Source organism: Zootoca vivipara, chromosome 7, assembly GCF_963506605.1.
Source record: "Zootoca vivipara chromosome 7, rZooViv1.1, whole genome shotgun sequence".
Taxonomy (NCBI): domain Eukaryota; kingdom Metazoa; phylum Chordata; class Lepidosauria; order Squamata; family Lacertidae; genus Zootoca; species Zootoca vivipara.
The window spans coordinates 63,023,359-63,050,078 of NC_083282.1; the positions used below are offsets into that span (position 1 = coordinate 63,023,359).

A 26,720-nucleotide genomic window follows, 5' to 3' on the forward strand; every position below is an offset into this window, starting at 1 on the left:
CTCAACTGCCTTTGGGAAAAATTGAGTTCCTAAAGTATTTTATGTCCTTCCATCTTTTGCTGATGATTAACATTTACTAGAATTCCTAACAATTAAAAGGAAGTTGCCTGGCTTCTTATCCAGTATGTCCCAGAAGCGGAAATCCCAGTGTTATGACGACACATCAGGCAAATGTCCTATAACATACCTTTGAATTATCCGGTCCCCTTGGCTGACGAAGAACAGTTAGACGAGGAGCGCTGGCATCATCCAAAGTAATGCTCTTTAAGCGATTAACAAGTCTATCAGGACGTGGAGCAGCTATGGCCTTAGCACCTTCACTGTTAATAGAAACAAACTAAATCATTGGGGGAAACACATAGATGTGTATTTTAATGTTTTGTTATTTTTTTTCAAAGCGAGAAAAAGCCAACATTCTACTATAACAGCATTCATGCTGGTTATTAATATCCTTTTCCACACTGCCCTGGAATAACTGTTTAATTTTGAAGGGGGATTCAGTGCAAGATATATGGACATCCTACAATGACAAATGTAGTTTTGATGTTGGATAAAGTTCCATTATCTAAATGCATCTCAACAGGTAGATGCATTCATAATCTGCAGTAATATTACGCTCATGGTAGTAATCATGGCATGCGTGAAAGTCACTGCGTTAAGACAGCAGCTTTAATAAGTGTGCATCTGGACTGCCAGTATCTGTAGCACTCTGGCATGTAGACAATGCTCAACTATTATTCATCTGTATTTGCACATTTCTCATTAGACACCAGTACTGAACTGTCCCCTCACTAAGTAAGTTGTGGACCAATGCAGGGGGCTTCAAAGTAGGTAAAGGGAATCCCTGAGAATGTTTCTCCCACCCAAAGACCCACATCTCTCCAAATCTAGATAACATCTCAGACTGTATGTGCCATCTGTATGATTCCAAGAGGCAAAAGGAGGGGAGTGAGCATACACACAAAGTGAAAGAGGTGATAAGCTGTTTGGAATACAAGTGAGTTTTCTACTGAGCCAACCCCCAGAAGTCATAAACCATGTGATTCAGGGTACCAGCTGAAAACCTTTTATATACGATGATTACAAAGTGGAAATGTGAGAATTTGAAGTGCCTATCTTCTGTTTCTGCACACATGCAAAATAAAGCTGACAGTAATGGGAATGCAGGAAGCAATAAAATATGAGGAAAAACAGGATTATAAAAACATGAAGTACAACAAAAAGCACAAGAAACCCACAACATAAATTGGAGACAGGAAAGTGCCAAGAAAGGCACAATGAAAGAAATACTGCAGCGCAATTTTGTGCTAAGAATGACAATTGGAATGGTAGAATAAGATCAAAATGTTTTGAAGTGGTTCCACTGATACTAATACTACAAGTATTTAGGCAAGTATAACTGTGCTTCAGCCTTAAAGTTTTTAAAAAAAACCCTCCACCAATGATAACTGAATTATGGGGTAAGAAAGATCCGAGAAGGAAAACAGTAATGAAACTATAGTGATTTTTGTACACACAATGGTTTGTGTCCAAATGCAAGTACAGGCACGGACCACTTAAGGCGTGCCCGACATATGGCTGACTGTGCACGCACACATTGCGCTGAACCCAGAAGTGACCCCAAAAGTCACAAAAAAGGTGGAATGGGGTGGGTTTTTTAAAAAAGGTTTCAAATGCACACAATTTAACTTAAAACACACAGTGCCTTGGAACATAACCACCATGTAAACTGTGAGTTGCCCGTAGAAGACTGCTCACAAAACCTGGCTTTCCCAACCCTCCCCATGATTACAGCATATAGGGAGCTTTGCTGTCACAAGATGTTTCTGGTTTTCCCACTGCTGCCCTTATGTGCCCTCCCCCCAAGACCTCTCCTGAGAATCCCAATCTCCTGCACCTTTTGGGGAAGGGGGGAGAATGAAAGAGGCTGAAATACAAAAAAGAGGACAGGTAAGCCATGTTGCATGAGTGATCATTTGTTCACAAAACATTAGGATTGCAACCCATTATGTTTTGCAGATCCAAAAACAAGGGAGAATAGGAAGTTAAAGAGCTGATAGAACAATATATAGAGAGAGAGTAACTACTCAAGGAATTCATACATTTAGGAAATGGTCCTTGCACAGTATCTGGAGTACCGATTTTTTTTTAAGGTTTTGGAAATGAGTGGCACAGTAGTATTTCAAGCTTACAAATGTGTAAAATGAGTTCCTGAAAGGAACAGGTGAAGAAACAGAACATTAAAAGTTTATTAGCAAACAGAGGGGGAAACCCAAACAGATGTATGTTGAATGCTAAAGAAAGCAGCTCATGAAAGACATATTTGATGTGGCACTACTGGGCTATAATGGATGTGCTGGCAGAGGCTGATGACAGCTATCTAGTCCAAAACATCTGAAGCGCACAGAGTTGGGGAAGGCTGCTATAAATGAAGAGAATCAATGAATGGAGTATGTATAACATTATGGTGCAAGGTAGGCCAATTTCCCCCTCTTCTTTCCCAATTTTCCCTTTTAAACCAACACCCTCAACATTAACTCATCCCATGTGGTACAAAGCCATAAGGAAAGAAGGGCCACTGAAAGGCCCCTATACACAAAGCTTAATAGATTTTCAATAATTTGTTCACCAGCAGCTACTTTCAAGATTCCAACTTGAGGCAGCTCAAGGATGCCTGCCAATTCCCTATGAAGAAATCAGATCAGTATTGCTTGGTTTCCCCTCTGCAAGAGAGTAAGGTAAATTAGTATCTTTTGCTTACCTAACACGCCACACATTACAGGCACTGCATTTCCCTGTGCGTTGATTGAGGATGACTGAAAACTCTACTTCGTCACCAGCCTGCAGTTCCACACCATCCTGAACTTCTTTCACGTGAAAAAAGAGCTTTTTGCTGTCACCCACTTCATAGTTTATGAAACCAAACTGAAAAAGGAATGGAAATTGTCTTATCAATTGCACAACCTGAGCAATCAAATTGTTTACAAGTAGGACTGAAATTTATTTACCAACAGCACATAATTTAAACTATTTAGGGTGATATCCAGTGATAGTCATACTCAAAGTACCGTAGACCCACTGAAATAAATGGATTCTACTATCATCTTAAATGTTTCTTGACAAAAGGGAAAGCGGATCTCATTTTTAGAAAAACATTTTAGCCCTGCCCGATAAGATACTAAAAGAGAAAACGAAGGGGAGCACAATCCATACAGTGGGCAAATGGTGGGATTTGAAAATGTAAAAAATGAAAATTGGCATGGGGAAAGTGTAAAAGACTGTGTGCAGCAGAAACAGAATGGGAGGGTGGGAGAACAGCAGGGAATGGAGTGGACAAGAGTTGGTGTAGGCTGAAAGACTTAGGGATTTTAATTGATGGACGGATTAAAAAGGTCTGATCTGGATTGGTGTAAGGGACTGGTCGGGACTCCTAGGGAAATGTTTTCTGGGGAAGGGAGGGGGGGTCTAGATGGGATTTTGTTTATTTCAATTTTTTTTTCTAGAGTATTAGAACTGGAAAATTGTGGGGTACTTATGGGGGGAATTTAGAGGCTAAAAGGGGTTTAATTAGAGATAGATATGTGTATGTATGATTTTTATTTCTCTAGTAATAAGTATTTTGGAACTTAAGATATGGATATGTAAGATTCTGTTTTGTTTTGTTTTGCATATTATGAAAGCTGTCTGAATGGGGTGTAGAGTAGATTCGGGAAGGGGAGGGCGGGGAAGTCGGGAATTTTTGTTTTTCCTTTTTGTTTTTCCTTTTTTTTCTTTTTTCTTGCTCTTTTTGTATTTTTGTATATTTTTTGTCTTTTTGTGTCTTGTATTTTTGTATGTTTTTGGTTGTTTGAAAAAATCTCTAATAAATATATATTTTTTAAAAAAGATACTAAAAGAGAAAACATTTGTAACAGGTCTCTCCATGATCAATAATATTTTCATACTTCCTGGCTTCTATCAAGATTCAAGAACTGTAATCTTGTTTTTTACACTCAAATGCAGAAAAATCACACAAACAGCAAAGACGTGGCTTGCATCTCAAGAAGTCCTCTCACCTGATCTTTCACACATTCCACGGTGGCTCTGCGGAAAGGTGTAATGTTACAAGCCATTGTTTGTCCATTTTGACCAAGGACACAAAGCTGGAACTTTACGGTTTCTCCTTTTTGCAGACAGTCCCCCTTGTTTGCCATACCAACAATTCCAAAAGGATAGACTTCACCTTTCATTTCTCCTGGAGAAGCAAGCATAACACAAATACATGTAATGGCTAAGAATTCTGAAGTAGCAGCTTCCATGTCATTTAGACATCACATTGTAACATGCAAGTCTCACTTCAACCAACTTTCCTAGAAAGATTCATTAAGGTACCAAACCAACTATGGAATTAGATCAGTGTACTACTGGAAAGGGACACTACTCACCATCTTCCATGACTTCAATCATTCCCTGGTATTCAGTCTGGGTGGGATCTACACTCCTGAGAGGACGAATTACTTTACCCGTGTAAACAGCTGGATCAGCCTCATCTGTGATGCCATTCACTATAAAACAAGGTAATCCGCATTACAAGTGGCAATCTTTCCCAAAGAACTTTATGGAGCATAGCAGAGTCACCCTGTATCAAGTAAAACCTGTCCTACCAAGGCTAAAGGTATGGAAATCTAAAAGTGGCTCAGGTTTGCAAAATGCAGGGGGGGGGGGGGGATGGAATCTAGGTAGAAAGTTAGCCCTTAATACTTTTTTTTCTAATATTTGCTATCTGGAAACACAGTAGTACATCACTAGATGAAAACAGCAATTCATCCACATACTGTCAGTACTGGCTTTTCTTCATGTTTGGGAAGGGCACAAAGTACACCTAACTATGCACTTCACGTTTTCCTTGTATATGGAACCTGATGGCATCACATTCTAATGTGCAACTCCCCACGTACATTCTAAGACAGGCTTCCTCAACCTCAGCCCTCCAGATGTTTTGAGACTACAATTCCCTTCATCTCTGACCACTGGTCCTGCTAGCTGGGGATCATGGGAGTTGTAGGCCAAAAACATCTGGAGGGCCGAGGTTGAGGAAGTCTGTTCTAAGATGTAACACTACATCTCCAGCATGAAAGTTTAAATAAGTTTACTGTCAATTTTTCTACTGCAGTGTTTCCCAATATTGAGTAGTGCAATTCTCCAATTTGTGGCTATTATAGGGTAAAGTTGTTCAGTTCTATATCCTTGCTATTCAGTTTCCAATACAGTGTTCCAAAATATTTTCTATCAGAATCTGCAACCCATATGAAGACAGCAAGGTTCCCACCCTTCAGTCAAAATACTGTATAGGAATACAGAGTCAAACAACAACACTTTATAGCAAGGGTGAGGAACCTTTTGGGCTCCATGGGCTAGATCCTGATCAGGATCAGCCTCACAGACCAAATATGACAGGTGCGTGGAACCAGCTATATGCCAATCACACATCATTATGATATCATGATTGATTGATTTATACTCCACACTTGACAAAATCCTTTGTGGGGTTTTCCAAGTGAGAAGGCTATTTTTTAAAATGCAAGCGTTTTACTGTTTTCACAGCAGCAGTTGTAGTTGCAGCAGCTGCTGCCAACTTATTTGTCCCCTTTGTCCTGCTTTTCATGTCATATATGTGTTTGTTTTATCTAATCCAAAACACTAATAGAACAAGTTTGTAATTAGCCTTGTTTCTAAGCAAGAATTGCCCTCAGGCAACGAAGACAGATCTAATTCTCACTTCTAGTTTTGGATAATCAATCATTACAGTGGAACACTGAGGCTGGAATTAAGTTCCTGTTTTTCAAACCTGGGATAAATGCAACAAGCAGGCACCCACAAAACTGTCAGCACCAAGTACATACCCTTTGAGGACCAATATTTGGCTTTAAAAGAAATTTAAAAACAGCTTTACCTGCATGTGTCTTGTTCACTTTCTCTGCACTGACTTTGTTTCCTTTGCCTTTTGATAAGCTGTATTCAACCATATCACCAAGTTCCAGGCTATCGATATCACCACAGAATTCACTGCAAACAATTATAAAGAAATCTTGAGTATGCATAAATGTGACAAAGAATGCCATCCCAACAAATTTTACATTTTTAGCAAACCAATACAAATGGGATGATCTTGAGAATCTAATTACTTTTCAAGCATTCACAGTGCAGCAGGCTGCATATCATGTAGAAGACCTCGTTTATTAATCAGAGGGCAAATGTAAGAGCCCTATGCAACACCCATAGCATGCCACTATCAACAACATTACAAATGGATCTTCCATGAGTATTTTTACATCAGCCATTATTTGTGTACATCAAAATGAGCGTATACAATGTGAATATGCAGCATATATAAAGTGGGGATGTTTATGTCACTAGTATAGGAGCAAAAAACCTATGCCCTCAGCAGATGCTGTACAACTCACATTAGCCTAACTCAACACAACCAATAGTCAGAGACAATGCGAGTTGTAGTCCAGCAACATATGGAGGACCACAAAGTTCCACACTTCTGCACTAGTGTTCTCATGTAGAACATCCATAAGGAGCTTTTGAAGTTTACAGGGCAGAACGTTAAGAGCCTATCAAAGCATGCTTTAGAGAGCAATAAATCAAAGCTACAGTGGTACCTCTAGTTACGAACTTAATTTGTTCTGGAGGTCCGTTCTTAACCTGAAACTGTTCTTAACTAGAGGCATGCTTTCACTAATGGGGCCTCCTGCTGCCGCTGCGCCACTAGCACACAATTTCCATTCTCATCCTGGGGCAAAGTTCTCAACTCGAGGTAACTCTTCCAGGTTAGCGGAGTTTGTAACCTGAAGCGTTTGTAACCTGAGGTGTTTGTAACTTGAGGTACCACTGTTTATCTATTTTGCTATTCCAAGTGACTGAAAGGTCTTTAACTTGTTACACATATACACTGGAATAATACTTTTGATAAGCTTTGTAAAGGTAAAGCATAAAGGACCTCTGGGCAGTTAAGTCCAGTCAAAGGCAACTATGGGGTGTGGTGCTCATCTTGCATCATGTGGCCAGCATAACTAAACCGCTTCTGGTGCAGCGGAATACCAATGGGTATGTCTGTTGCTGTATAGCAGGGGTGTCCAACAGGTCAATCGTGATCGACCAGTTGATCCCCGGATGATCGTGGTCGATTGTGGGATCCTCATCACTCGTGTTTAGAATCATTCTCCGTCCCTCTCCCCATAGTCTTTCCCTGCGTTGCATTTAGTGTGTGTTCTTCTGTTAGCGGCTGTGTTGTTGGTGAGAGATTCATTTCAATTATCCACACTCAACAACTCTGAACTCCCCCCCCCCATGGGTAGAACACTGCCAGTTGTTTTTTCTAGGAGTAGATTGCTGTTTCTTGGGAGTTGGACGTCCCTGCTGTATAGCATGAGTGAAAAACCTTGTAAGAGCCAGAGAGAGGCTTGCAGGGCACCCAGGCCTGAGATTCTCCATCCCTGCTGCATAGAGCACTCATGTTCCACTTTTTTTAGGATTATAGGAAGATTTTTTCACATTAAGGTTAACATGCAGTCTGCGGGGAGCAGACAAAGCATGCTATTCTACCTTGCAAACCAACCAACTCAGTATTAACCATCTGTTCCACAGCAGGATGCACAGGGACTCTTGCTTGCTACTGTGTGCAAAGATCTGAGGATCCAGACACTAATCCGGCACTGGCATTAGACAAGTGGAACAAAGCAGCAGCTTCTGCCGCATCATCCTAAACCTGTTTGGGGAGCAGTAGTCACAGTCACAAATCCAATTATGAGTCAATGAGTATCTTCTGCTAGCAGGTGACTCCACCTATCTCAGAATTCTGTGCCCTCACTGGAAATTTTCATCCTCCTTCCAGATGTTCTATGTACACCAAAGGAGGTTCCCACTTTTCAAAACCACTGGGGCACACTTAAATGAGATGGTAACGGTTTCCATATAAGGACTGCAGCACATGACATCATGATGCAAGAGCTGACCACATGGACCCCCTTCCAATATATCCACATTACTGTTAGTAATCTCAAGGAACAGTCAGTGGTGATGTGGACTCCTGTGTGCTGCTGTATGGATCATGCAGAAGCTGCTTCATCTGGCCTGTACCATGCCTGATTTAATGACCAACAAACTCTTAGACTAATCAACTTGCCTGTAATGGAAGAAAATCTCCTTATCGTGATTGGCTGTTTCAATAAATCCAAAGTTATCCTTTAGAGTTGCCACATATCCTAAAAGCCTTTTTGAACTGTAGTTTCTACCAAGCATTCTTACAGATGTAGCTGTTTGCAACCCAGTTCTCTTCACTTCACAGACTGTAAACTCAACCTGTTTGGGAAAAGATATCTGTTAGACAAAATAAAATGCCTTCCAGAAGGATTGGGAAGATCACATGCAATCTAATGAGACATTTTGCTTTTTCTCAGAAGTGAAAACAATTTATGGTAGTATTAGCTCTCTTTTGAAAATCCCCTCACTGAGGCTATTCAGTTCTCAAGGGTTGAAGTCAGTACTCTCTTATTATGCCATTTGAAGTTGAACGTCATCAGTCTCATTTGTAGTCAAACAAGAGGAGGGATTCACATACTAATTCACAACTGTTTTTCACAGTGACACCATTGTTTTTGTTGAGATCTTATTTTTAAAAAAAATATATTACACAAAAGCAGCTTTAAACAAATCTTAATCCAGGGACACAAGATGTTGGTGTAAGGTTCATAGCCTGAATGGTTCTCAGCTTCTGAAGAGAGTCGACAAATATGCACCAGTTCTCAGTATACTCTAAAAATATTAAGAAGTTATAGGTAGGTAGCCGTGTTGGTCTGAGTCGAAACAAAATAAAAAAATTCCTTCAGTAGCACCTTAAAGACCAACTAAGTTTTTATTTTGGTATGAGCTTTCGTGTGCATGCACGAAATCTGATGTGTGCATGCACACGAAAGCTCATACCAAAATAAAAACTTAGTTGGTCTTTAAGGTGCTAGTGAAGGAATTTTAATATTAAGAAGGTAATGAGGTAGTAATGACAAATAAACACAGTGAAAACTGAAAAACCAGAAGGATCTCTAGAAGTATTTTACCCAATCATGGGCATTCTTACGTTTTTAAAAATAGTATGCATATTACCTTATCTCCTATCTGAGGAGAAGTAGATCCTTCCACATCCTTAGCCTGATAGGGAATGGTCAGCTTCTCCCCACAATCATCATAAGCAATTATTCCCTCTTCAGCTTCCTAAAAGTGGGGCAGGGAGAGAGGAAATAAAATATAAGAAGGTCAAAACTGAAGGAATTTAACTTTTTCCAATAGACCTCAGTCTGACAGTCAATACAAATGTGAAATGCTAGTGTGAACAGTGTCAGAAAATATACTAAGCTTTGTCATCATTCATGAAATTCACTAGTTTTGACATCAATGTATTTATACAGGGAAACACCTCATTTTTAAAAATGATGTATAACCAATCACTGTTGGAACTTCAAGAAAGCCTATCCTATCTTTTTCTACTTAGGATTATACACGAAAGTAGTATTAATTAGGTAACTCATGACCAGTTTCTGAAATATATATTACCAAGTTTCCACTGAACAGAGATATTGGTAGCATTAGTGTAATCAGGATCTAATTAAAAACCCTAAACTATTTTAGCAATGAGGAAGAATAATGCAACCGGTATGTTTTAACTGGATACTTAGTATAAGAATAAGTTTACAGCCGAGAGATGCTCCTAAGATTCAGCACCTATGTTTATTTCTACAACCAAAAAGTATCTACACTGTGCTGATAGAAAACCCAAACCTTGCAACCACACTAAGTAAATCAAGTTTAGACACACTTGCAATACCAGCTTTTGTACTTCCATTATCTTGTTGGAATATATGTGTTTATCCCTATCAAAGGACACATGAAAAATAAAAGTACGGAAACTGTTATCTTCAGCCAGAGAATGTTTATAAATATATTCCTTGTCTAATCATTATAGACATTTTCAGTTATTATTCTACAGAGAAACTGAAGAAAAACCCCAGGCGGTATTACCTTCTCTTTGCCTTTATTTGGACTAGAGGGTTTGGCAGAAGTAGCTTCCTTTTCTATAGTGCCCACAAAGCGATTATCTGACTGGGTGTGGAATGAAACAGTGCCTTTTGGAAGTTTCTTAATCCTTATAGCATGATTTCTTTGAGCAGACAGCATATCCTGGAAGAGGAAGGTCATGAAATTAATAAAATGATAAAAAGTGACTGAATTCTGCAGCTGATACTGTATTGTTTTATTTTATTTGGCTGTTTTCATTATTAGTTTTATCTCTGCCTTAATTAGTACAGTAAGCAATCTTGAGATCTTATTAGATGAAAGATAGTAACAAAGCATAGTACGTCAGCAAATATACGGTAAATAAATGACCTGAAGCAACATGAAGTTGGTAAACTTAAATTGAACAAAATTGTACTTACAGGAACCACAGTAAATTCTACTTCATCTGAAATGTGGAGCTGGTTCCCATCTAGAATTTCACTGAAGTGAAAGAACATGCGGGCATCTCTGTCAACACATTTAATGAAACCAAAGCCATCCCTCATTGCAGCAATCACACCCTGTGGACGCAACACATAGGTCAGTAACTATAGCTGATGAAGAATCCTCAGAGCAGGGACTCCCAAACTTGGGTCTCCAGCTGTTTTCAGACTACAACTCCCATCATCTGTAGCTAGCAGGACCAGTGGTCAGGGATGATAGGAACTGTAGTCCAAACACAGCTGGAGACCCAAGTTTGGGAAATCCTGCCTTAGAGGATTATCTGTCAGATACAACAGAATACAATCTAGTCCACAATGTTCTAGGCATTCTCTCCTTGCCTTAAAAAAACAGTCATCAGCCTAATAAGTCAATGAGAGAACTCAAGCCACATGTGAACCAAGCGGAAAATAAATGTTATGAAATAATGACACGTCTATGGCAGTAATTTGTGCCCAGCATCTTCCCCAACTCCTAGAAAAACCCTACAATGGAAGAGCATAAAAAGCTCATTGACTCAGATAAATGGTAGTTTTTTAGGAAAACACTAAGACTTAGTCAAATCCAGAGCAAGCAGACAATATCTCAGTGAACTGTTTCCTTCCCACAAAGTTTTTTCTTCCTTTTCTCACTCTTAATTCCTGAGTGAACAAAAACTGTGAGGCATTATTCATTTAAAATAACTGTATTCTCAGATGGAGGATTCAAAACATTGTGCAACTAGCTGTACAAGTCCCAACATGGCTCTGAACTTGCAAGTCTTTGAGGTAAGCTCAAATTGCTCTCTGAAATCTAACATCAGTTTTTAAGATGCAAAACTCTTTCTGAAAACTGAGATAAAGGGAGGTGGAAAGAGGTAACAAAAGGATTTCAATGCAATTCCTGATACACATTTCCTTTAAAACGGGATATGTAAATCAGAAAATTTTCTCTTTTACAAATGCAAGTTTCATGTACTCCCTTCTCCATGGGAGCAATCCAGCACTGGAATGCCCTCCCATTGTCATGCTTATTATTATATTTCTTGGTCACTTATCTAAAAAATAAATGACTTCCATTTCCTCTCCACCACCATGACCTCCCCCCCCCAAAAAAAATCTGCTCCAGAGGGTTTCCCAACCACCCAGAAGTTGGGAATATGAGGGTGCACAAGGGCTGGAGGGGATGAAAATGAGGATGTTCTGTTGTGCGCATGGAAATTTGTTCTGTAAGCAAACCTGCAATACCGGATACAACCCATTCCCCGCATAGGAACCAACCCCCACTTGATCAACTTCCAAGTTTCTGAAGAGTTCAGACTGAGGCACAAGAAACAACCTCTGATTATGCAGAAATGTGGTACTGGATATTATCAGTCAGGTGCCCAAAATATTTATAATATGTATACAGACATATAGAAGTTAAAACTGTAAAACTGCAGCTTGCTGCATCTTCTATCAAAGGCCTCATTGGAAAATAATTCCTCACGTAGCCAGGAGAAATGCAACGTGCTGAAGATTCAGACAACTTCTCAGGACTATTTCAGTGTTCATTGCTACATAAATCTAGCATCATTCTACAGTACCAGCAATGTTAAGTGAGGCAACAGTAATTATATCCTATTTCTCTGTGTAGAACACTTACATCTGAGTAGATCTCTATAAGATTGTGCTGTAATTCTCACTGAGTTCAATGGAGCATACTCCTATGAAAGTAGACATGGCATGCAGTTTTAATTACTTACCATTTCTCTAGCCTCATTAGTGAGTTGGAAAGAATTGGGAAGAACTTCAATATTAGTGGCTCGTTCCAATTTGTCACGCCGATCTGTTGAAATGTTGAATCTAACGTGGTCACCTTCCAACAGCGTCACTTTTGATTTTGTATCTTTGTCTCCAAATGGAAGTTCTTTAGGAATCACAAAGTCTACTTTTATACGCCCAGGTAATGGGTCATTCTGATCAGAGTACAAAAAAGGCCACATTAGAGCTTTCATGGATTGCACAGTTTTAAAACATCAACTGAGAGCTGCACAAGTTCCATCTTTCATTGTAGCACCCAAGGATGCCTCTTTCATTAATGATTTCCCCAATTTGTTTCCCTTTACAGAATTTGCTCAGTGTCATAGACTATCAAAGTACTTTAAAAAACATTTACAAATAAATTTCTGTACACAGTAATGCAAGATATTTGCTACCTGATTTTTGTTGGGTACTTTTGGAATTACTTTGGTTACTGTTCCCTCAAAGTGTTCAATGCTGATATCTTCAAAAATAACAGTTCCTTGAGGCAAAAGTCTTACATCAGTTGCAACTTCTTTACCCTATAAGCAGAAAATTAAGCCAAATAGTCAACTGGTTAAGTAGTTACAAGGACCAACAATAGGTCACACAACATACAAATCTAATAGAGACATTTAAGGAAGTTCCTGCAATGTCATGCATTTACAATTTAAGTTGGAATTAAGAAATTTGGTCTTACATTTCTGTCTTTGATTGTGAACTCCACATCATCACCAGGCTGTAAGGCTTCTAGGTCACCTTTAAATTCACTATAGTGAAAGAATATCTCCTTTACAACATCACCTCTTTCAATGAATCCAAAGGCTTCCTAAGAAGAAAATAGGATCGTTAAGCAAAGAGATACTATCTTGATCTATATCCACCTAGCTGGAAGAAGACATTTTTTGGTGACTAATAGTCATTAGAAAGATTTACAGCTAAAAAAGGTGCATATATAAAAACTTTTTAAAGGAGGAATGAGTGAATTATATAAAGCCCAATCTAATGCCTGCTCTCTCAGATGCAAGATATAATGTTCAATTAGACTTACTCCCAAGCAACCTTACATGGAAGTTCTGTCTCAAAAGTCCTAGAATAAGTCTATACACCTTCTCCTCCACACCCACATGGTTCCATAACTGTACAAGTAAATTTCAGAAAGTAGTTAAGTGTTAATTTACCTTCATGGCACAAACTACTCCTTGACACCGAGCTTGTTTCTTTTTCAAAAGCATAATGTTACGAGCACTTACAGCACCAGTACTACGGGACAAAGTAGATGAAGGTCACACAAGGAAAATATAATTCAATGACTTATCACAATACAGCCAACTAGAGAATGATTCTTAAATTCTATGAGTGACTCCAGTTGTGTTTCTCTAGGGTTGCCATATTTCAAGAGGTACAAATTCAGACACCAAAAATTGTTTTAGGGCTATCGCCTGATAGCTCCTCTGCTGCCAAGCCCAGGTTACACACAAAATTAAACCCCGAATGCAGGACATCTGCTTCAAAATGTAGAATCCCCCCCCCAGATGGACATGTAGGACCCCCCCCCAAAAGGACATGTCCAGGAATTCCCAGACATATGGAAACCCTAGTTTATCCCACCAGAGCAGATTGGGGGGGACGGACTAGGAGGGATGAGTTGCATGAGTTGGTGCAAAACTGGGTCACCTTATATGTTTAATGTGCTAAATTCTATTCTACAAACTGGAAAGGCATAAGTCTCCTTTCGTTATGACCAGGATATTTTAAGATGAAAACATCACACTACTACAATCTCTACTTAAGTACACATTCACATTTAGGTCTTAAAAAAAAAAGTAGCAAGTTTCCTGTCATGCAGATTATCCTTTTGTCAGTGAAAGAAAAAGGTAAACTGACTAGCAATTTTAATAACCACTCAAAAACAAAGCATCTTCAGAAACTTGATCTGAATGGCCTTTACAAAGTTTGCTAAGTATACAGGTAAAGGTACCCCTGACCATTAGGTCCAGTCGTGACCGACTGTGGGGTTGCGGCACTCACCCGCGTCCCAATAAGTATACTTCAACTCAAAGTAGTAACACTAGTTTCTGGAGATCTTTACTACCTTAGAGCTAACATGGATTGAGTCATTACAAGGTATCTACTTACTGTTTATTTGTATCAATAATGAAGTTAATTTTATCTCCGGTTTCCAGCTGTACATTTCCTTCAACATCTTCTGGGGTATAAGTTAAGTAGAATACTTCCTGTGAATTAAAATTTGATATCATTAATATTTTGCTACGACTAGAGAAATTTATAAAGTCCTGGTTAGTTTAAACTTCTGAGTTTCAGAACTTGGGAAGTGTGCAGAATATTTGACGGTTTATTAGCATTTTATGAAACTAAAAAATAGTCACAGTGAAGACATTAGTAAACAGTTAACTTTTCTGCTTCATTTTAACTAGCCATATAATTCTAGACTGAAGTTGTGAAAATATTTCAGATTTACAGTCAAAACATGAAGTCAGATGTTTTTCTATTTCAATAAATAAGTTTTTAGCAATTTAAATTTTAACTTTTTAAAGCAAGTACAGTTTTTTCACTGTCTACTCTGGCAAGTATTTTAGTTTAAATCATATTGGAGGATCAGTCAAAAAGTTTAAGTAAATACATAAGTTTTACCCCATTACGTTCGTAGCATACACTCCCTGTTGGACTCTGACCCGGGGCAGCTGGAGACTTACTCTCTAAGTTGTGAGGAACAGCACACACAACCTACCAGTCAAAAAAAAATCCATTGCTAATTATTTCCAGAGGCAGCATTATGCATCAGACTGTTAGTTTTCTATAATACACTTGGGGATGCACTTTACAGGTAACCCACAACAGTATGCCATGCTGCAAAGCTTATATCTTACAGTACTTTTGTTAACTGTAAGAATTGTTCTTGGTTAGGTAAAACCACAATTTTTACGTGCTTGCCAAAACAAGCGGAAAAAATTAAATTTGAGAAAAATATTTCTATGCAACCAAGGAGAGGCATGCTACACTCAACTCTGCCCTTGTTTGTCTGACCACAGCAGATGCAAATGGCATGCATGGAAAAAAGCTTATCATAGCCACTAACTTGTCCATTTATTCGCTCTTCAGGTAATGTTTCTGTTTTAATCTTCACCAATTTAATAGCAATCGGTTTTCCAGTTCGCCGGTCAGAAGATACTTCAAATTCAACATCATCTGTAAAGCAATTGAAGTTTTATCAATGACACAAGACAGGTCTAGTAACACTAAACAGGAATAATTCGCAAGCACAGCTTTACTTTTCCTCAGGCAATCCTCCCTGTCTCCAATACTACACAGCCTCAAAAGCAGTCTTAAATTTGCATTAAGCATGCAAATTTAAGACTGCTTTTGAGGCTGTGTAGTATTGGAGACAGGGACGAATGCCTGAGGATAGAACTCTCGAGAACTACAAAAAAGGCCAATGAGTTGCTTGCATGTAAATGGTTCCCCTGGATCTTAGTCAGTGGCATTTATCTTGCACATGCATGCTAATATCAAAATAACAATTTAAAACATGACTGCATTCTCCTCAGTCACTGAATCTGGCTCATGAACTCAGAGTAGGCAAAATGCGAGGCTCTTTCTGAACAGCATTCACAGCCCATTCTTCTAGTCCACTGGTTTCACAACTTTATGACACCAGAGGTATTTTCCACCACATTTCTTCATCTACCAAAACAACTGTAAGTGTTATAAAAAAAGCTAAAGCAAATTCTAGGGTCCCCAAAGGCATCTAGATGGCCACTGTGAGAGAAGAATAACTGATTAAATATGCCTTTGGTCTGATCCAGAAGGGCTCTTGTATTTTTAGGGCCATAATCATTGCCCTAATCTCAGCCATAATTGCCTGAGAGACAGAATTTTAGAGGTGGTGGCCATCCCAGAAATGGCCCTCAAGCACTATCACTTTTTGAAATTGTTGACGGGTCAGTGAGAAGGGCCTCTGTGAAAGACCTCAGTTCTTGGGTAGGATTATACAGAAGATAGTGGTCTTCATTATATAGCCTGGCTCCAAACCATTTAGGGCTTTAGAAGTTAAAAACAGCACCTAACTGTAAACAAATAGTCTGGCCATGTAGTTAGTAAATAAGGGGATTAATTAACATGAGCCCTACATCCCACCCTGATAGCAGTCTGTAGTGGCGAGCAAACTTATCAGCCATTCTACTGAAGAAAAAGGAAAAGCTTCCCAGAACACATTATGGGAAACCAGTTTCTACGATACTGTACTCTACTCAATATATCTATATCATAGAAGTATCCATATAGTTAAGCCTATCTATCTATCATTTATTTATTTATGACATTTCTATATTACTTAATTATTTACATTTCTAAGCAGTGTACATAAAAACAATCCACAGATAATGGGAATGGCTCTCTCAACTAATGGTTGGTTTAACTACTATTGACTAGGCAGACACATCTCTAGTGTTAAGAAGTGCTAATGTAAAGAGCCTCAGTTATGAACCCAAAGAATTCCACCAGATGAATTACCTCCCACTTTAAGCTCCTGTAGGTTGCCATTATACTGTGAACAGTGGAAGAACAGTCTAGCTTGCCGTTCTGAACACTGAATGAATCCATAGGAGGTTAGCAGTTTTTCAATAACCCCAGTTTCACGCAGTCCTGCAGAAGTACCATTGGGGTACCCGTTATGTCCATTGTTATGGAGAAGGTTTGGATCAAAGCTCATCTGAAAGCAAAAGATAACTTGTGAAATCCTCCAAAAGCAATTCCCATCGCCTTTCATACTTAAGGGAACACAGAACACATACTGTGCATTAAAGAGCATCAGACAAGCAAGCAAGTTCCTGGCAGCTAAGGCACAGCTTGTGTACACTATTTGTCTAGCTGAAATCCATCAGTAACTAAACCACATTTAGCTTGTAGGATTTATCTATATGTGGTTAATATGGCACTATAGTTTCCCACTATATACAGAATAAAGTTAATACTTTATTCAAAATTAGTCTTTAGTATAAACTTGCCTTTGCCAAAGAAGGCCACCAAGAAAGCAAAGACGAAAGCTTGCTAATCTCAAGGCAATTTCCATTAGCACCTTCTCTACCCTTGTTGAACTGGAGGCCTAATATCTTATGAACTTTCATAATTGTTTGCTGTACTCGTTCAGCTTAAATGCTCCTTCTCTGTCCACAAATGCAGTGGTTAATGCCAGAAAACAGAGAAAACTGCCCTACTGAATTCTCATTAATCTTCTAGAAACACATAGATATAAATATGGCTTTAAAACAATTTTGCTATCTTAAGTTAAATCAAATCCAGAGATAAGTTAGTATTAGGGTATCATTTAACTTTTGCTGTTAGAAGAATCAGTGAGCATATCATGCAAGTCAAAGGGCTCAAGGCAAGAAATTGCCAAAATCATGCATTTTGAGACCATATATTTTACAGATATGTTTCAGTTTCCTGTGTATCTGTTTAAGAAAGCAAACCTAAAGTTCCTGCTACTCCAAGGAGCCATTAAGTGTACAAAAGTTCCAAGTGTAACAAGCTCTAAACACAATAGTCTAACAGCACAGTTATAACCAAACAGATTCTTACTCATTATGCTGGTAATGATGCCATTTGCTGTCATTATTATTAATCAGAGTTGACCTACCCACTAAGGAAAATGCCAGATTCTAAGCCCACATATAGCTTTTGGAGATGCATGTGGGCAATCCTCCTATGGACAATGACCTAGGAGCAAGGTCCACTGAACTCAATGGGATTTCTGAGTATAGGATTGGGCTGAAAGAGGCTTTGGGTTTTTTTGTCAACTGGTACAGGCACTAAGATAACATTATGAAATACAGAATAGTGGTCATTTCTCTTCTTGCAAAGAAACAAGAACAGAAATCCCTTGTATATTTGCCAACCAAAAAGCACTAAGACATACTGCAACTCATTTTTTGGCAACTTAAGATGCAACAACTCCCTACTTAGAAATTAATGCATCTGGAGAAGGTGCTTGCTATAAACTGTTTCCTATTAGAAGTGTGTCAAGTAGAATTTATATTATCTATGCCATCATTCTTTTGAAGATTTAGGAAAATAAATCTATGTGGGCAAGATACATTCAATCAATTTATCAGAATGAATAAAATGAAGTTGCAACACATACACACAAATGACCAAGCTTTCATTAAGTTTCTGAAACAGATACAGGAAAGCCCCTTTTAAGAACCCAGCAAGATTTCCAGCTGGTTTAAGTGGAATTTTATCCTTTAACCTGTTGAGATTTAATATCAGTGAAGTTAGAAGTGAGAACATATACAGAGATGAGTTAACTGCAAAGGATCCCCATGCTAAGATTCCATGTCTGTCAAGTTGCCCTGACTTACAGATCTCTGATAAAGAGGGGTCCTCTTCTGTTTTTTAGACCCGGATGAAGTAGAAGATGAAGAGAAAGGTAAAGGATGAGAAGGAGGGGGAGCTGCAGGAGGGGGGAGAGGATCTGATGACACAGTATAATGGTTCTCCATCTCATACAGCTGTGATAACATAGTACACAGTATAACTAGTCAATAGTTAGCACATCTTTAAAAACATCCAAGTAATTATCAAATTCCATTTCTCAAGAGAGCTGGAAGCCGAAAGCAATCAATCCAAATTTCCTTTTTAAAAATAGGATTACAGTATAAATAGTATTAGCAAGCACTATTTCTAGGTCAATTCCTCTCCAACAATGTTCTGATTTGCTCATACTACCAGAACTCTGACCAGCTCTTACACAAAAGTACTCACAAGGGAGAAGTGTCATTGGAAATAACTGAGTAACGGATTGAGCTAAGAGTTGTAACATGTTGCATGTTCTTGCACTGCAGCAAACAGTATGTCCAGATAGAATTATAATAGCATTTTATCTTTTCCCATTTTAAAGGGATAGCAGAAGAACTGGCACTATTAATGAGACACAGAAAAACTGCTTGTTACATAGGTTCTAAAGAGTACATTCACACAGTTAACAATTCAAAAACTGGAATTTTACCCAGATAACACTATGTTATCTGTGTTCATTAACCCTAAGGGTTCAGGAGAAGTCTTTCTTTCCCTCTCATTATTTGGAGAACAGAGACTAGTACCTGAATTTCAAGTAAGGAGCACTTCAAAACTGGTCATTAACTAAATTTAGGACATCAGGAATATTGGCAGCAAGATAACAGCTGGTCTCAGTTTTCCTCAACCTTTATTTAATAAATTTAAGCAAACATCAACTGTACTGCACAGAGATGAACTGAAGTGAAATTGGTCTAGCAACAATTTACGGCCTCTATTCTACAGAGCATGTTGCACCAGTATTGTATTCATGAACAGTTGCTGGTTTACTGTTTACTATGTCAAATCCATAATGCAGGAAAGAAATTCCTACACTGGTGTACAGTAGCAGTCATTTTCAGGGTTTTTAGGGCAATGAACAAGAGATTTTAGAGGCTTATTTTCCTGGATTTTTTTCTTATTTTAAGATTATTATTTGCCTTATAAAGAATCATATTATTAGTCCATCTAGCTCAGTGCTACTGATCAGCAGCTGTTGAAAGTGATATAAAACAAAGGTATTTCTTATAGCCCTATTGAAAGGTCTATTTAACTGAAGATGCCAGGGATTGAGCCTGGGACCTTGTGTATGGAAAGTATGTGCTCTAACACTGTGCTATGGCCCTTTTCTGGGCTGCACTTTTAATTCCATTTCAGCAGCCCTCAATTATTTTGAAATATGATCTTGAGGCTTGAGAATTTTGCCTAATTATGCTTCATGGTATCACAACTACTCTTCCATTTCATTACTAATAAACAAGTCTTTAGAGGGTTGAAGAGAGCCCCTTCCCCAGCATTTAAATATGATAGACATGAGAACAAATACATTGTCTCTCAAGGACATAAAGTTTTAAACTTAGCAGTTCACTGCCAATCTTACAGGCTTTTGGGGAGAACCCCTGAACAATTTCCATGCTAGTAAAGGCCAAGGATGGACATGTTTCAACTAACTAGCTATCAACCGTATTCCAGCTAGACGTGGAGTTGTCACAGACAAGAAAATTTGGCAGATGTATACTCTGCTCATTTTCAAAAAGACTCAAAATTTGAATCGGCTGCCTTTGGCCGTTTGAAGGAAGATTTGGATCTCTTTGTTTTAAGGTTTTCCAGGTAAATAACAAAAGAAATCCAAAATTATCTAAGTATTAGGGTAGTTTTGATTTTAAACAGCTGGAGAGGTAACCAATTGCCCTGAAACAGGAACTAGGTCTGGTACAATGACCAATGAAAAGAATGGTTGGGAATGAGGGGTGAGTGTGAAATGATTTTCAAACTGAAACTGTCAAATTGAGTGTTTTAGCCTGCTCACTGCACTCTGGCAGGGTTATAAGATGCTTTGTTTAATAAGAGGTTCCAAAATGAGCAGACATTTCTGCTAGTAATCTGCAAACTGGCCACATTTTTTTTTTTTTGCTCAAAGGAGGTTGTTGCATCACACCATCTGAGCTAGCTTGGCTTTACCCTTAAGAATATTGCTAGTATGGCAAAAGAACTTACTGATTGGCCATAAGGTGATAAATTCAGTCCGACTGGAGATGCATTGCCCAGGTTGGCACTAACGTATGCAGTAGGGGGAGAAGACGGCATGGAAAATTCAACAAATTCTTTCCAGGTGCTTGCCATATTTTTACGCCTGTTTCAACTTAATTTTATAATGCTGCATATAACAAAATCAAACAAGACAACCTTGTCAATGTATATCTGCCACTTATCCAGTGTCATAAAAAGCTGCCATTCTGGCAGCCTCCTAACATATTAAGACAAGAAGGGATTGATGTGCTAGTTAAGGAAGCATTTAATAGCTTTAATTTACCTCAAGAGGGGTTCTGAAATGGAGAGCAGAAGCTGGATGCTAACTGAACTCATGGTTACTATTAATTCAGCTGTCCCAAAGCTGTCAAGTTTTCCCTTTTCTCACGAGGAAGCCTATTCAGCATAAGGGAATTTTCCTTTAAAAAAGGGAGAACTTGACAGCTATGAGCTGTCCTTATAGCAGACAATTAACATTTAAACCTACCAGCTTATGAAATGGAGACTCACTGACCGATACTAGTAATTGGGAGAAGGATATGGAGAAAGTTTGAGATCCAGACTTATAGCATTAGAGTAAACTGATTTCAAAAGGGAGAAACTGGAAAATAGTAGCAGAAAGCTTAATGAAATAGCTACAATGATAAGATTGCATTCCACAGTTAGCTCAGCAAATATAACCAAATGGCAATACTGATGAACTTGAATCATTTAAAAACGTAAGCACCACAGCCAGATGTTAGCTCTGCTTTTGATATTCTGACCAAATGAAGGCAGTCAGGATTTAAATAAAAGCATTATTTAAACTAATGTCAAACAGTAGTTTTAATTCCAGTATCTATTACTGTTTTAACGAGTACATGCACCAACCTCGCAGTGATATTCTAATATTGCACTTTCAGTAGTATTCGCGAATTCTTCGTTTCAGCACACGTTTCAAAGTTTGAAGATTGCTATTGTTAAAAAAAAAAGAGATAGCAAGAGACAAGTGATCTATCAAGCTAATAAGGAATAACTGGTGCTGCACTGGGCAGTTTCAGCACAGCACTGAAGAAAACAAAGACTACTAGCAGTGTTGGGACGTGCTCTTTTGAAGCTGTTGAGTAGGCACAAACTTCTTGTTTCAGATCAAGTGTTGTGTCTTCAGTGTAAATTTTACTCTTCTTTGGTCTTGTTTTGTTGTTACGATGTGATGTGTTCCTTTCCTGATCTGAACTTGAAGCAGCAGTTTCAGGTGGTAAATTCAGTTCTGTTACACTTCATACTGGAGAGAAAACAAACAAACAAGAAGTCTATTATGCCACAACTTTTAGACATTTTGGACACTTAACTGATGTGATCCCATCTTTCTGAGCAGATCTTTCTCACAACTCCCAAGGTTTTACTAATGCTTGAAAAAAGCTTCTACCTTTTTACTAAGCTCAAATCCTAAATTGCACTGAACATAACCACTGGTTAGAATCTCAGAAATTACTAGTAAATTCTAATGTTTATATGCTGATCAGGCTTTCTTAACCAGTTTCAATACATTTATAGGCATGTATTTGAGTCATGAACATTTTCACAACTGGAATATAAATTCCTGTTGCTTCAGGAACAGAGATCAGAGACAAACACGAATCACCACAGATATGCAAAAACATATGTGAAATGTCTATTTCTTTCCAAAATGAACTTTTACTTGCTTTCCAGGAAAGCAGTATGGTAACCTAAAAATGTCGATATTATCAGGCTCTAATGTAACAGTACAACTATTTATAATATTTAAAGCTATCATATAATATGAACAATAAGCATAACTACACAGGTAGCACAAAGGTTTGCTGTAAGCTGCTTGTCCAAGCCAATCTCTGCAGTTTATCTGGGCCAATACCAAAGAAAACTGCTAAAAGATTTAAGAGTTGAAACATGCAAGTATATTCTTGTTTTTCATCCTGAGCCTGCCAGTTATAGCAGAAGACAAATGCAAAAGTTGCATTTTAAGTTGTGTATTTGAATTTGTTTCCAAACCCAATGCACTAGGAAGAAGCAGTACATTCCACACACACACACACACAAACACCTGCCTGGGTGCTAAGAACCTCAGGTGAACACCTTCCCTTGGTCCCATCAACATCAGAGACATAGTTGGTGGAGACACAAAAGAGCCTTTTCTGTGCCTGCTCCCATATTATGGGATTCCCACCCAAGAGAAGTTAGATTGGCTTCATGGCAGGCCAGGACCTTCCTATTCAAACAGGACTTTGAAAACTAAGGTGCAGACAATACTGGCCACTTGGCCACTGCCATGGCAAACTATATTTTACTGCTGGTTTTAATGAGGTTTTTTTAAAAACACACACACAAAAAAAATATTTAAGTGGTTTTTAAACAAATACAATAACCATTAAACACTTATCCAGCAGTACATCTATTAGTGTTTGCTTCATTCATTGTCACTAGACGTATGTTTTGGTATATTTTAACTATGGCTTTTATTACTTTGTCTTTTATAACATGCTAATAATTAATAAATCATCAACAGCATCTATATAATGTATTTTCTCATTAATGAAGGGGCTACATATTTCTTTTCCTATGTGATAGTCAGGATGCGGTAATGGATAGATAAATCTGACCCCAGTGATAATTTTTTTCAGCATCCAAACTTCACTGGACATGGAATGCAGAATGATGCTGTGCAACAGCTGAGCCAGCTAACATAAAGGGAAGGAGAGTGAATAAGGATTGTGATCTTGAGAAGAAAATGAGCAGGAAGAGTGAGAACACGAGTAAATAGATTTTTTTTAAACCCACATCTTTGGTTTTATACTTCTGTAGTCTTTCCTAACCCACAATGTTTTGGGGAAAGACAACATATTATGGAGGAAAGACAACATCTCTTGAATAGTAAGTGTTTCCATATATTATTGTTGATGTACAGTTAGCATAGTTAAAAACAGACCAAGAAACTTAGTAAGGCAAAAAAGGAACATCCCAAATCTCTCCTAGCCAATCAAAGTAGGAAGGTCAGCATGCAGGATAAGAAAACAATTGAACATTTTTGTAAGAACAGAACCAGGTTAGCTTAGCTGGTGCAATCTAGAATGCTGTTACGCTGTACTACTAAGCACAGCCTTGAAATTAAATTCAACTAAAACAAATACTGTAGTTATTACTTCAACATAAGCATGGTTAAGAGAAGAGTGCCCATTCCACTGAATGTAGTCTTAATTCCTATGCATATTTTACACAGAACCCCCAAATTCAGATGGACTTGCTTCTAAATCAGTTTAAACCTAACTATTCCCTGTACTTGGTGGCAAAATATGTTGATCCTCCCATGTTGTGAAGCATTGGACTGTAGTTCAGTGAAATCAGTAGTGTGTATGTCTGTGCTTTAAATTCTTTACTTTTCAGCTCAGCTGCTATAAATACTCCTCCCAATGGCAAACACCCAGTGCAGCTGCCAAGCCTCCAATGCAGCAAACTCTGGGATAACACATGAATCCACAAAGGATTAGCTCAAGTTCAGCACAGTAAAAAGCAAGTTCAGTTGTATTATGACTTGTTTTTTTGTACTTTGTTGACACAAGTCAAGTTTTCTGTACATTGTCTATACAGCTGATGTAAGCTTTGGCAGCCATATTTAGATTGCAACACTAACAAGGCATTGCTACATGTTTCCAGAGACATCCACCAAAGAGTTTTGTCTTTGAAAACATTGTTTGGTACTGTATTAGCTAAATATAATATTGGTAATCAAGATCAGAAGAATCCACATGCAAGTAAGAGATAGCAGTAATTAAAGAAAATTATACAGGAGGCTGAATGCCATCCTAAACATAATTTTTGAGTGCAAATCCTATAGAACAGACATGTATGGGTTTGAGCTGTAACCATGCATATATACTTAGGATAAAGGACCACCAAATTTAGTGGGTTTACCCCCAAGAGTGTGTGTATATATGAACACACATAGGACTGCACTGCAATTCAATATCGCTTTTAAGAATTCAGTATTGTTATACTGTATACCCCTTTCCCATGGAATATATCAGCAAATAGTCATCGTTTGGAGACAAAGTCACCAGCAAATCAAAGGCTTTATTCTTAAAGGAGGCTTACGGATCAGATTGCACCCGTATTTAATGCTTATAACCCAAAGGGTGAATATGTTGGTTAGGCAGTATGTAATAATAATCGAAGAAAGCCTCAAACTATTGCTCTGAGATCTGAATGTGCGATTATAATGGCTTTATAGTCTTATATTGCAGCAAATGAATTGAATTGCCTAGTTGTAGGGTGAGCGCTCAAAACAGATTTCTGACGACCGCAGAGTGGTGCCAGACAATCGTGTTTCCTCAGCTTCGTTACCGCTGCCCACATGAGTGAAAGGAGCTACGGGTGGCCATTCCATCCTGTGCCGCAGCATCACATTAAAGAAAGCCACAGCACATGGCACTGAGGCAGCAAGATGGTGGCTCCTACTACTGAGGGACGATCTAACGCTTGCGGGGCGGGGGTCCGCATCAGAAAATGAAAGGATGCGGAAACCCAAAGCCCCAGCCCTGTTGCGACTGGGGGCGAGCCAAGGCCGGAATCCAGCCCTGGGCGCCCCTCCCGCCGGTTACACCGACGGGCACGTTCTTCCCCTCAGGCGCCTGGGTCGTTTCCACTATCTGCCCCTCTCTCGAAGCTGGGGCGCGGTGGGGGTAGAGCGAGGGAGAGAAGGAAAATGGCGACCGCTCCCCCTCACACAAAGGAAGATTGACCTCCTCTTCCCCTCCCCGCACCCGCAGGCTGCATGCTGGGAGAGGTAGTTCCCGTCGCCCACTCCGCTCCGCCGAAGACGAGGTGCCAGGACTCCACCCCCCAGAAGGCCCAGTGGCCGCGCAGCTTACAGGCGCCGTGCCGGGAGTTGGAGTGCTTTCCATCGCCGCGGCTGCCCAGAGCACCGCGCCCCTGAACTCCAAGCCCCAGCGGCCCCTGCGAGGAAAGGCCAGTCGCGCGGTGCACATTGGGAGCCGTAGTGATGTCGGGGTTCGGGCCCACCAGTCCGCTCCCTTTCCCTCCCTCTCTTTAGGCCCCTGTCTGGAGACAAACGGGGGCTGGGGAGAAAAGAGTGTGAAGGAGCCCGCTCGGCTCAGCAAGGTTCCCTTTCTCTCGCTTCTTCCCTTCCGCCCCCCCCCCCCGCCTCTTTGCACCCGTCTGTCAAACGAGCAGGGCACACGGCGGGTGGGGGAGGGGTTCCCCCCGCGCTAGACCGTTGGTCCCTGGGACAGAGTGACAGGCAACATTCCAAGCCCCCTCGGCTCTCCCTGCCCGCCACCGTCAAGGTCGTGCCGGGCGGGTAGAGGAGGTTGCCGGCCTCCCGGCAGGGACAACCCCACTTACCCCAACAGCTCAGCGCCCCCGCTCCAGCGCCGCCATGAGCAGCACGGCACAGCACGTAGGAATAAATCCCGGCTTCTCGCGAGACTCGCGGGCAGAGAGGAGGGCGGTTCCGCGCGTGCGCAGCAAGGCCGGGCCGGGGGGGGGGTCGAAGCGGGAGCGCAGGCTCTAAGGGAGGCTTCGGGATAAGTACCCGCGCAAAAGCGCATGCGCGCCTTTGCTCTCTGTTTACTTATTGGCCGCCTTTAAAGGCAGCTGCTACTTAAAGGGACGCCGTGCGATATTGAGATGCACGAATTGCATCTTTATTGCAAAATGTGAAAAGATTTTGTATGTGTAACAAAGGTCATGAAATTCATGAGCCCTTCAAACGGAAGGCACCAAATCAAACCAGCACAATGACACAATAACATTGCAAACCCTCCGCAGAAGGATGTGAACTGTCCA

General features: G+C 39.6%; 1 protein-coding gene across 7 annotated transcripts in view; it reads right to left on the bottom strand.

The window, feature by feature from the left end:
• CSDE1 (cold shock domain containing E1) overlaps window positions 1–26,381 on the bottom strand; it is a 28,749-nt gene extending 2,368 nt beyond the window's left edge. Inside the window, exons 1-21 of one of the 7 annotated variants that reach the window (XM_060277165.1) lie at window positions 26,277–26,381; window positions 21,771–22,164; window positions 20,868–21,027; window positions 18,677–18,826; window positions 16,827–17,025; window positions 15,394–15,503; window positions 14,949–15,041; window positions 14,433–14,530; window positions 13,475–13,556; window positions 12,994–13,122; window positions 12,710–12,835; window positions 12,257–12,469; window positions 10,473–10,613; window positions 10,057–10,215; window positions 9,145–9,252; window positions 8,171–8,346; window positions 5,933–6,045; window positions 4,425–4,544; window positions 4,056–4,234; window positions 2,762–2,925; window positions 188–320 (exon numbers count right to left, since the gene is read on the bottom strand). In XM_060277165.1, coding sequence (XP_060133148.1) covers window positions 188–320; window positions 2,762–2,925; window positions 4,056–4,234; window positions 4,425–4,544; window positions 5,933–6,045; window positions 8,171–8,346; window positions 9,145–9,252; window positions 10,057–10,215; window positions 10,473–10,613; window positions 12,257–12,469; window positions 12,710–12,835; window positions 12,994–13,122; window positions 13,475–13,556; window positions 14,433–14,530; window positions 14,949–15,041; window positions 15,394–15,503; window positions 16,827–17,025; window positions 18,677–18,826; window positions 20,868–20,993 — 2,619 coding nt within the window. In that variant the 5' untranslated portion in view covers window positions 20,994–21,027; window positions 21,771–22,164; window positions 26,277–26,381. The remainder of the gene's footprint in view (window positions 1–187; window positions 321–2,761; window positions 2,926–4,055; window positions 4,235–4,424; window positions 4,545–5,932; window positions 6,046–8,170; window positions 8,347–9,144; window positions 9,253–10,056; window positions 10,216–10,472; window positions 10,614–12,256; window positions 12,470–12,709; window positions 12,836–12,993; window positions 13,123–13,474; window positions 13,557–14,432; window positions 14,531–14,948; window positions 15,042–15,393; window positions 15,504–16,826; window positions 17,026–18,676; window positions 18,827–20,867; window positions 21,028–21,770; window positions 22,165–26,276) is intronic. The other 6 variants (XM_035122143.2, XM_035122141.2, XM_035122140.2 and 3 more) reach the window with 6 other exon arrangements.
• Window positions 26,382–26,720: the final 339 nt, after the last annotated feature.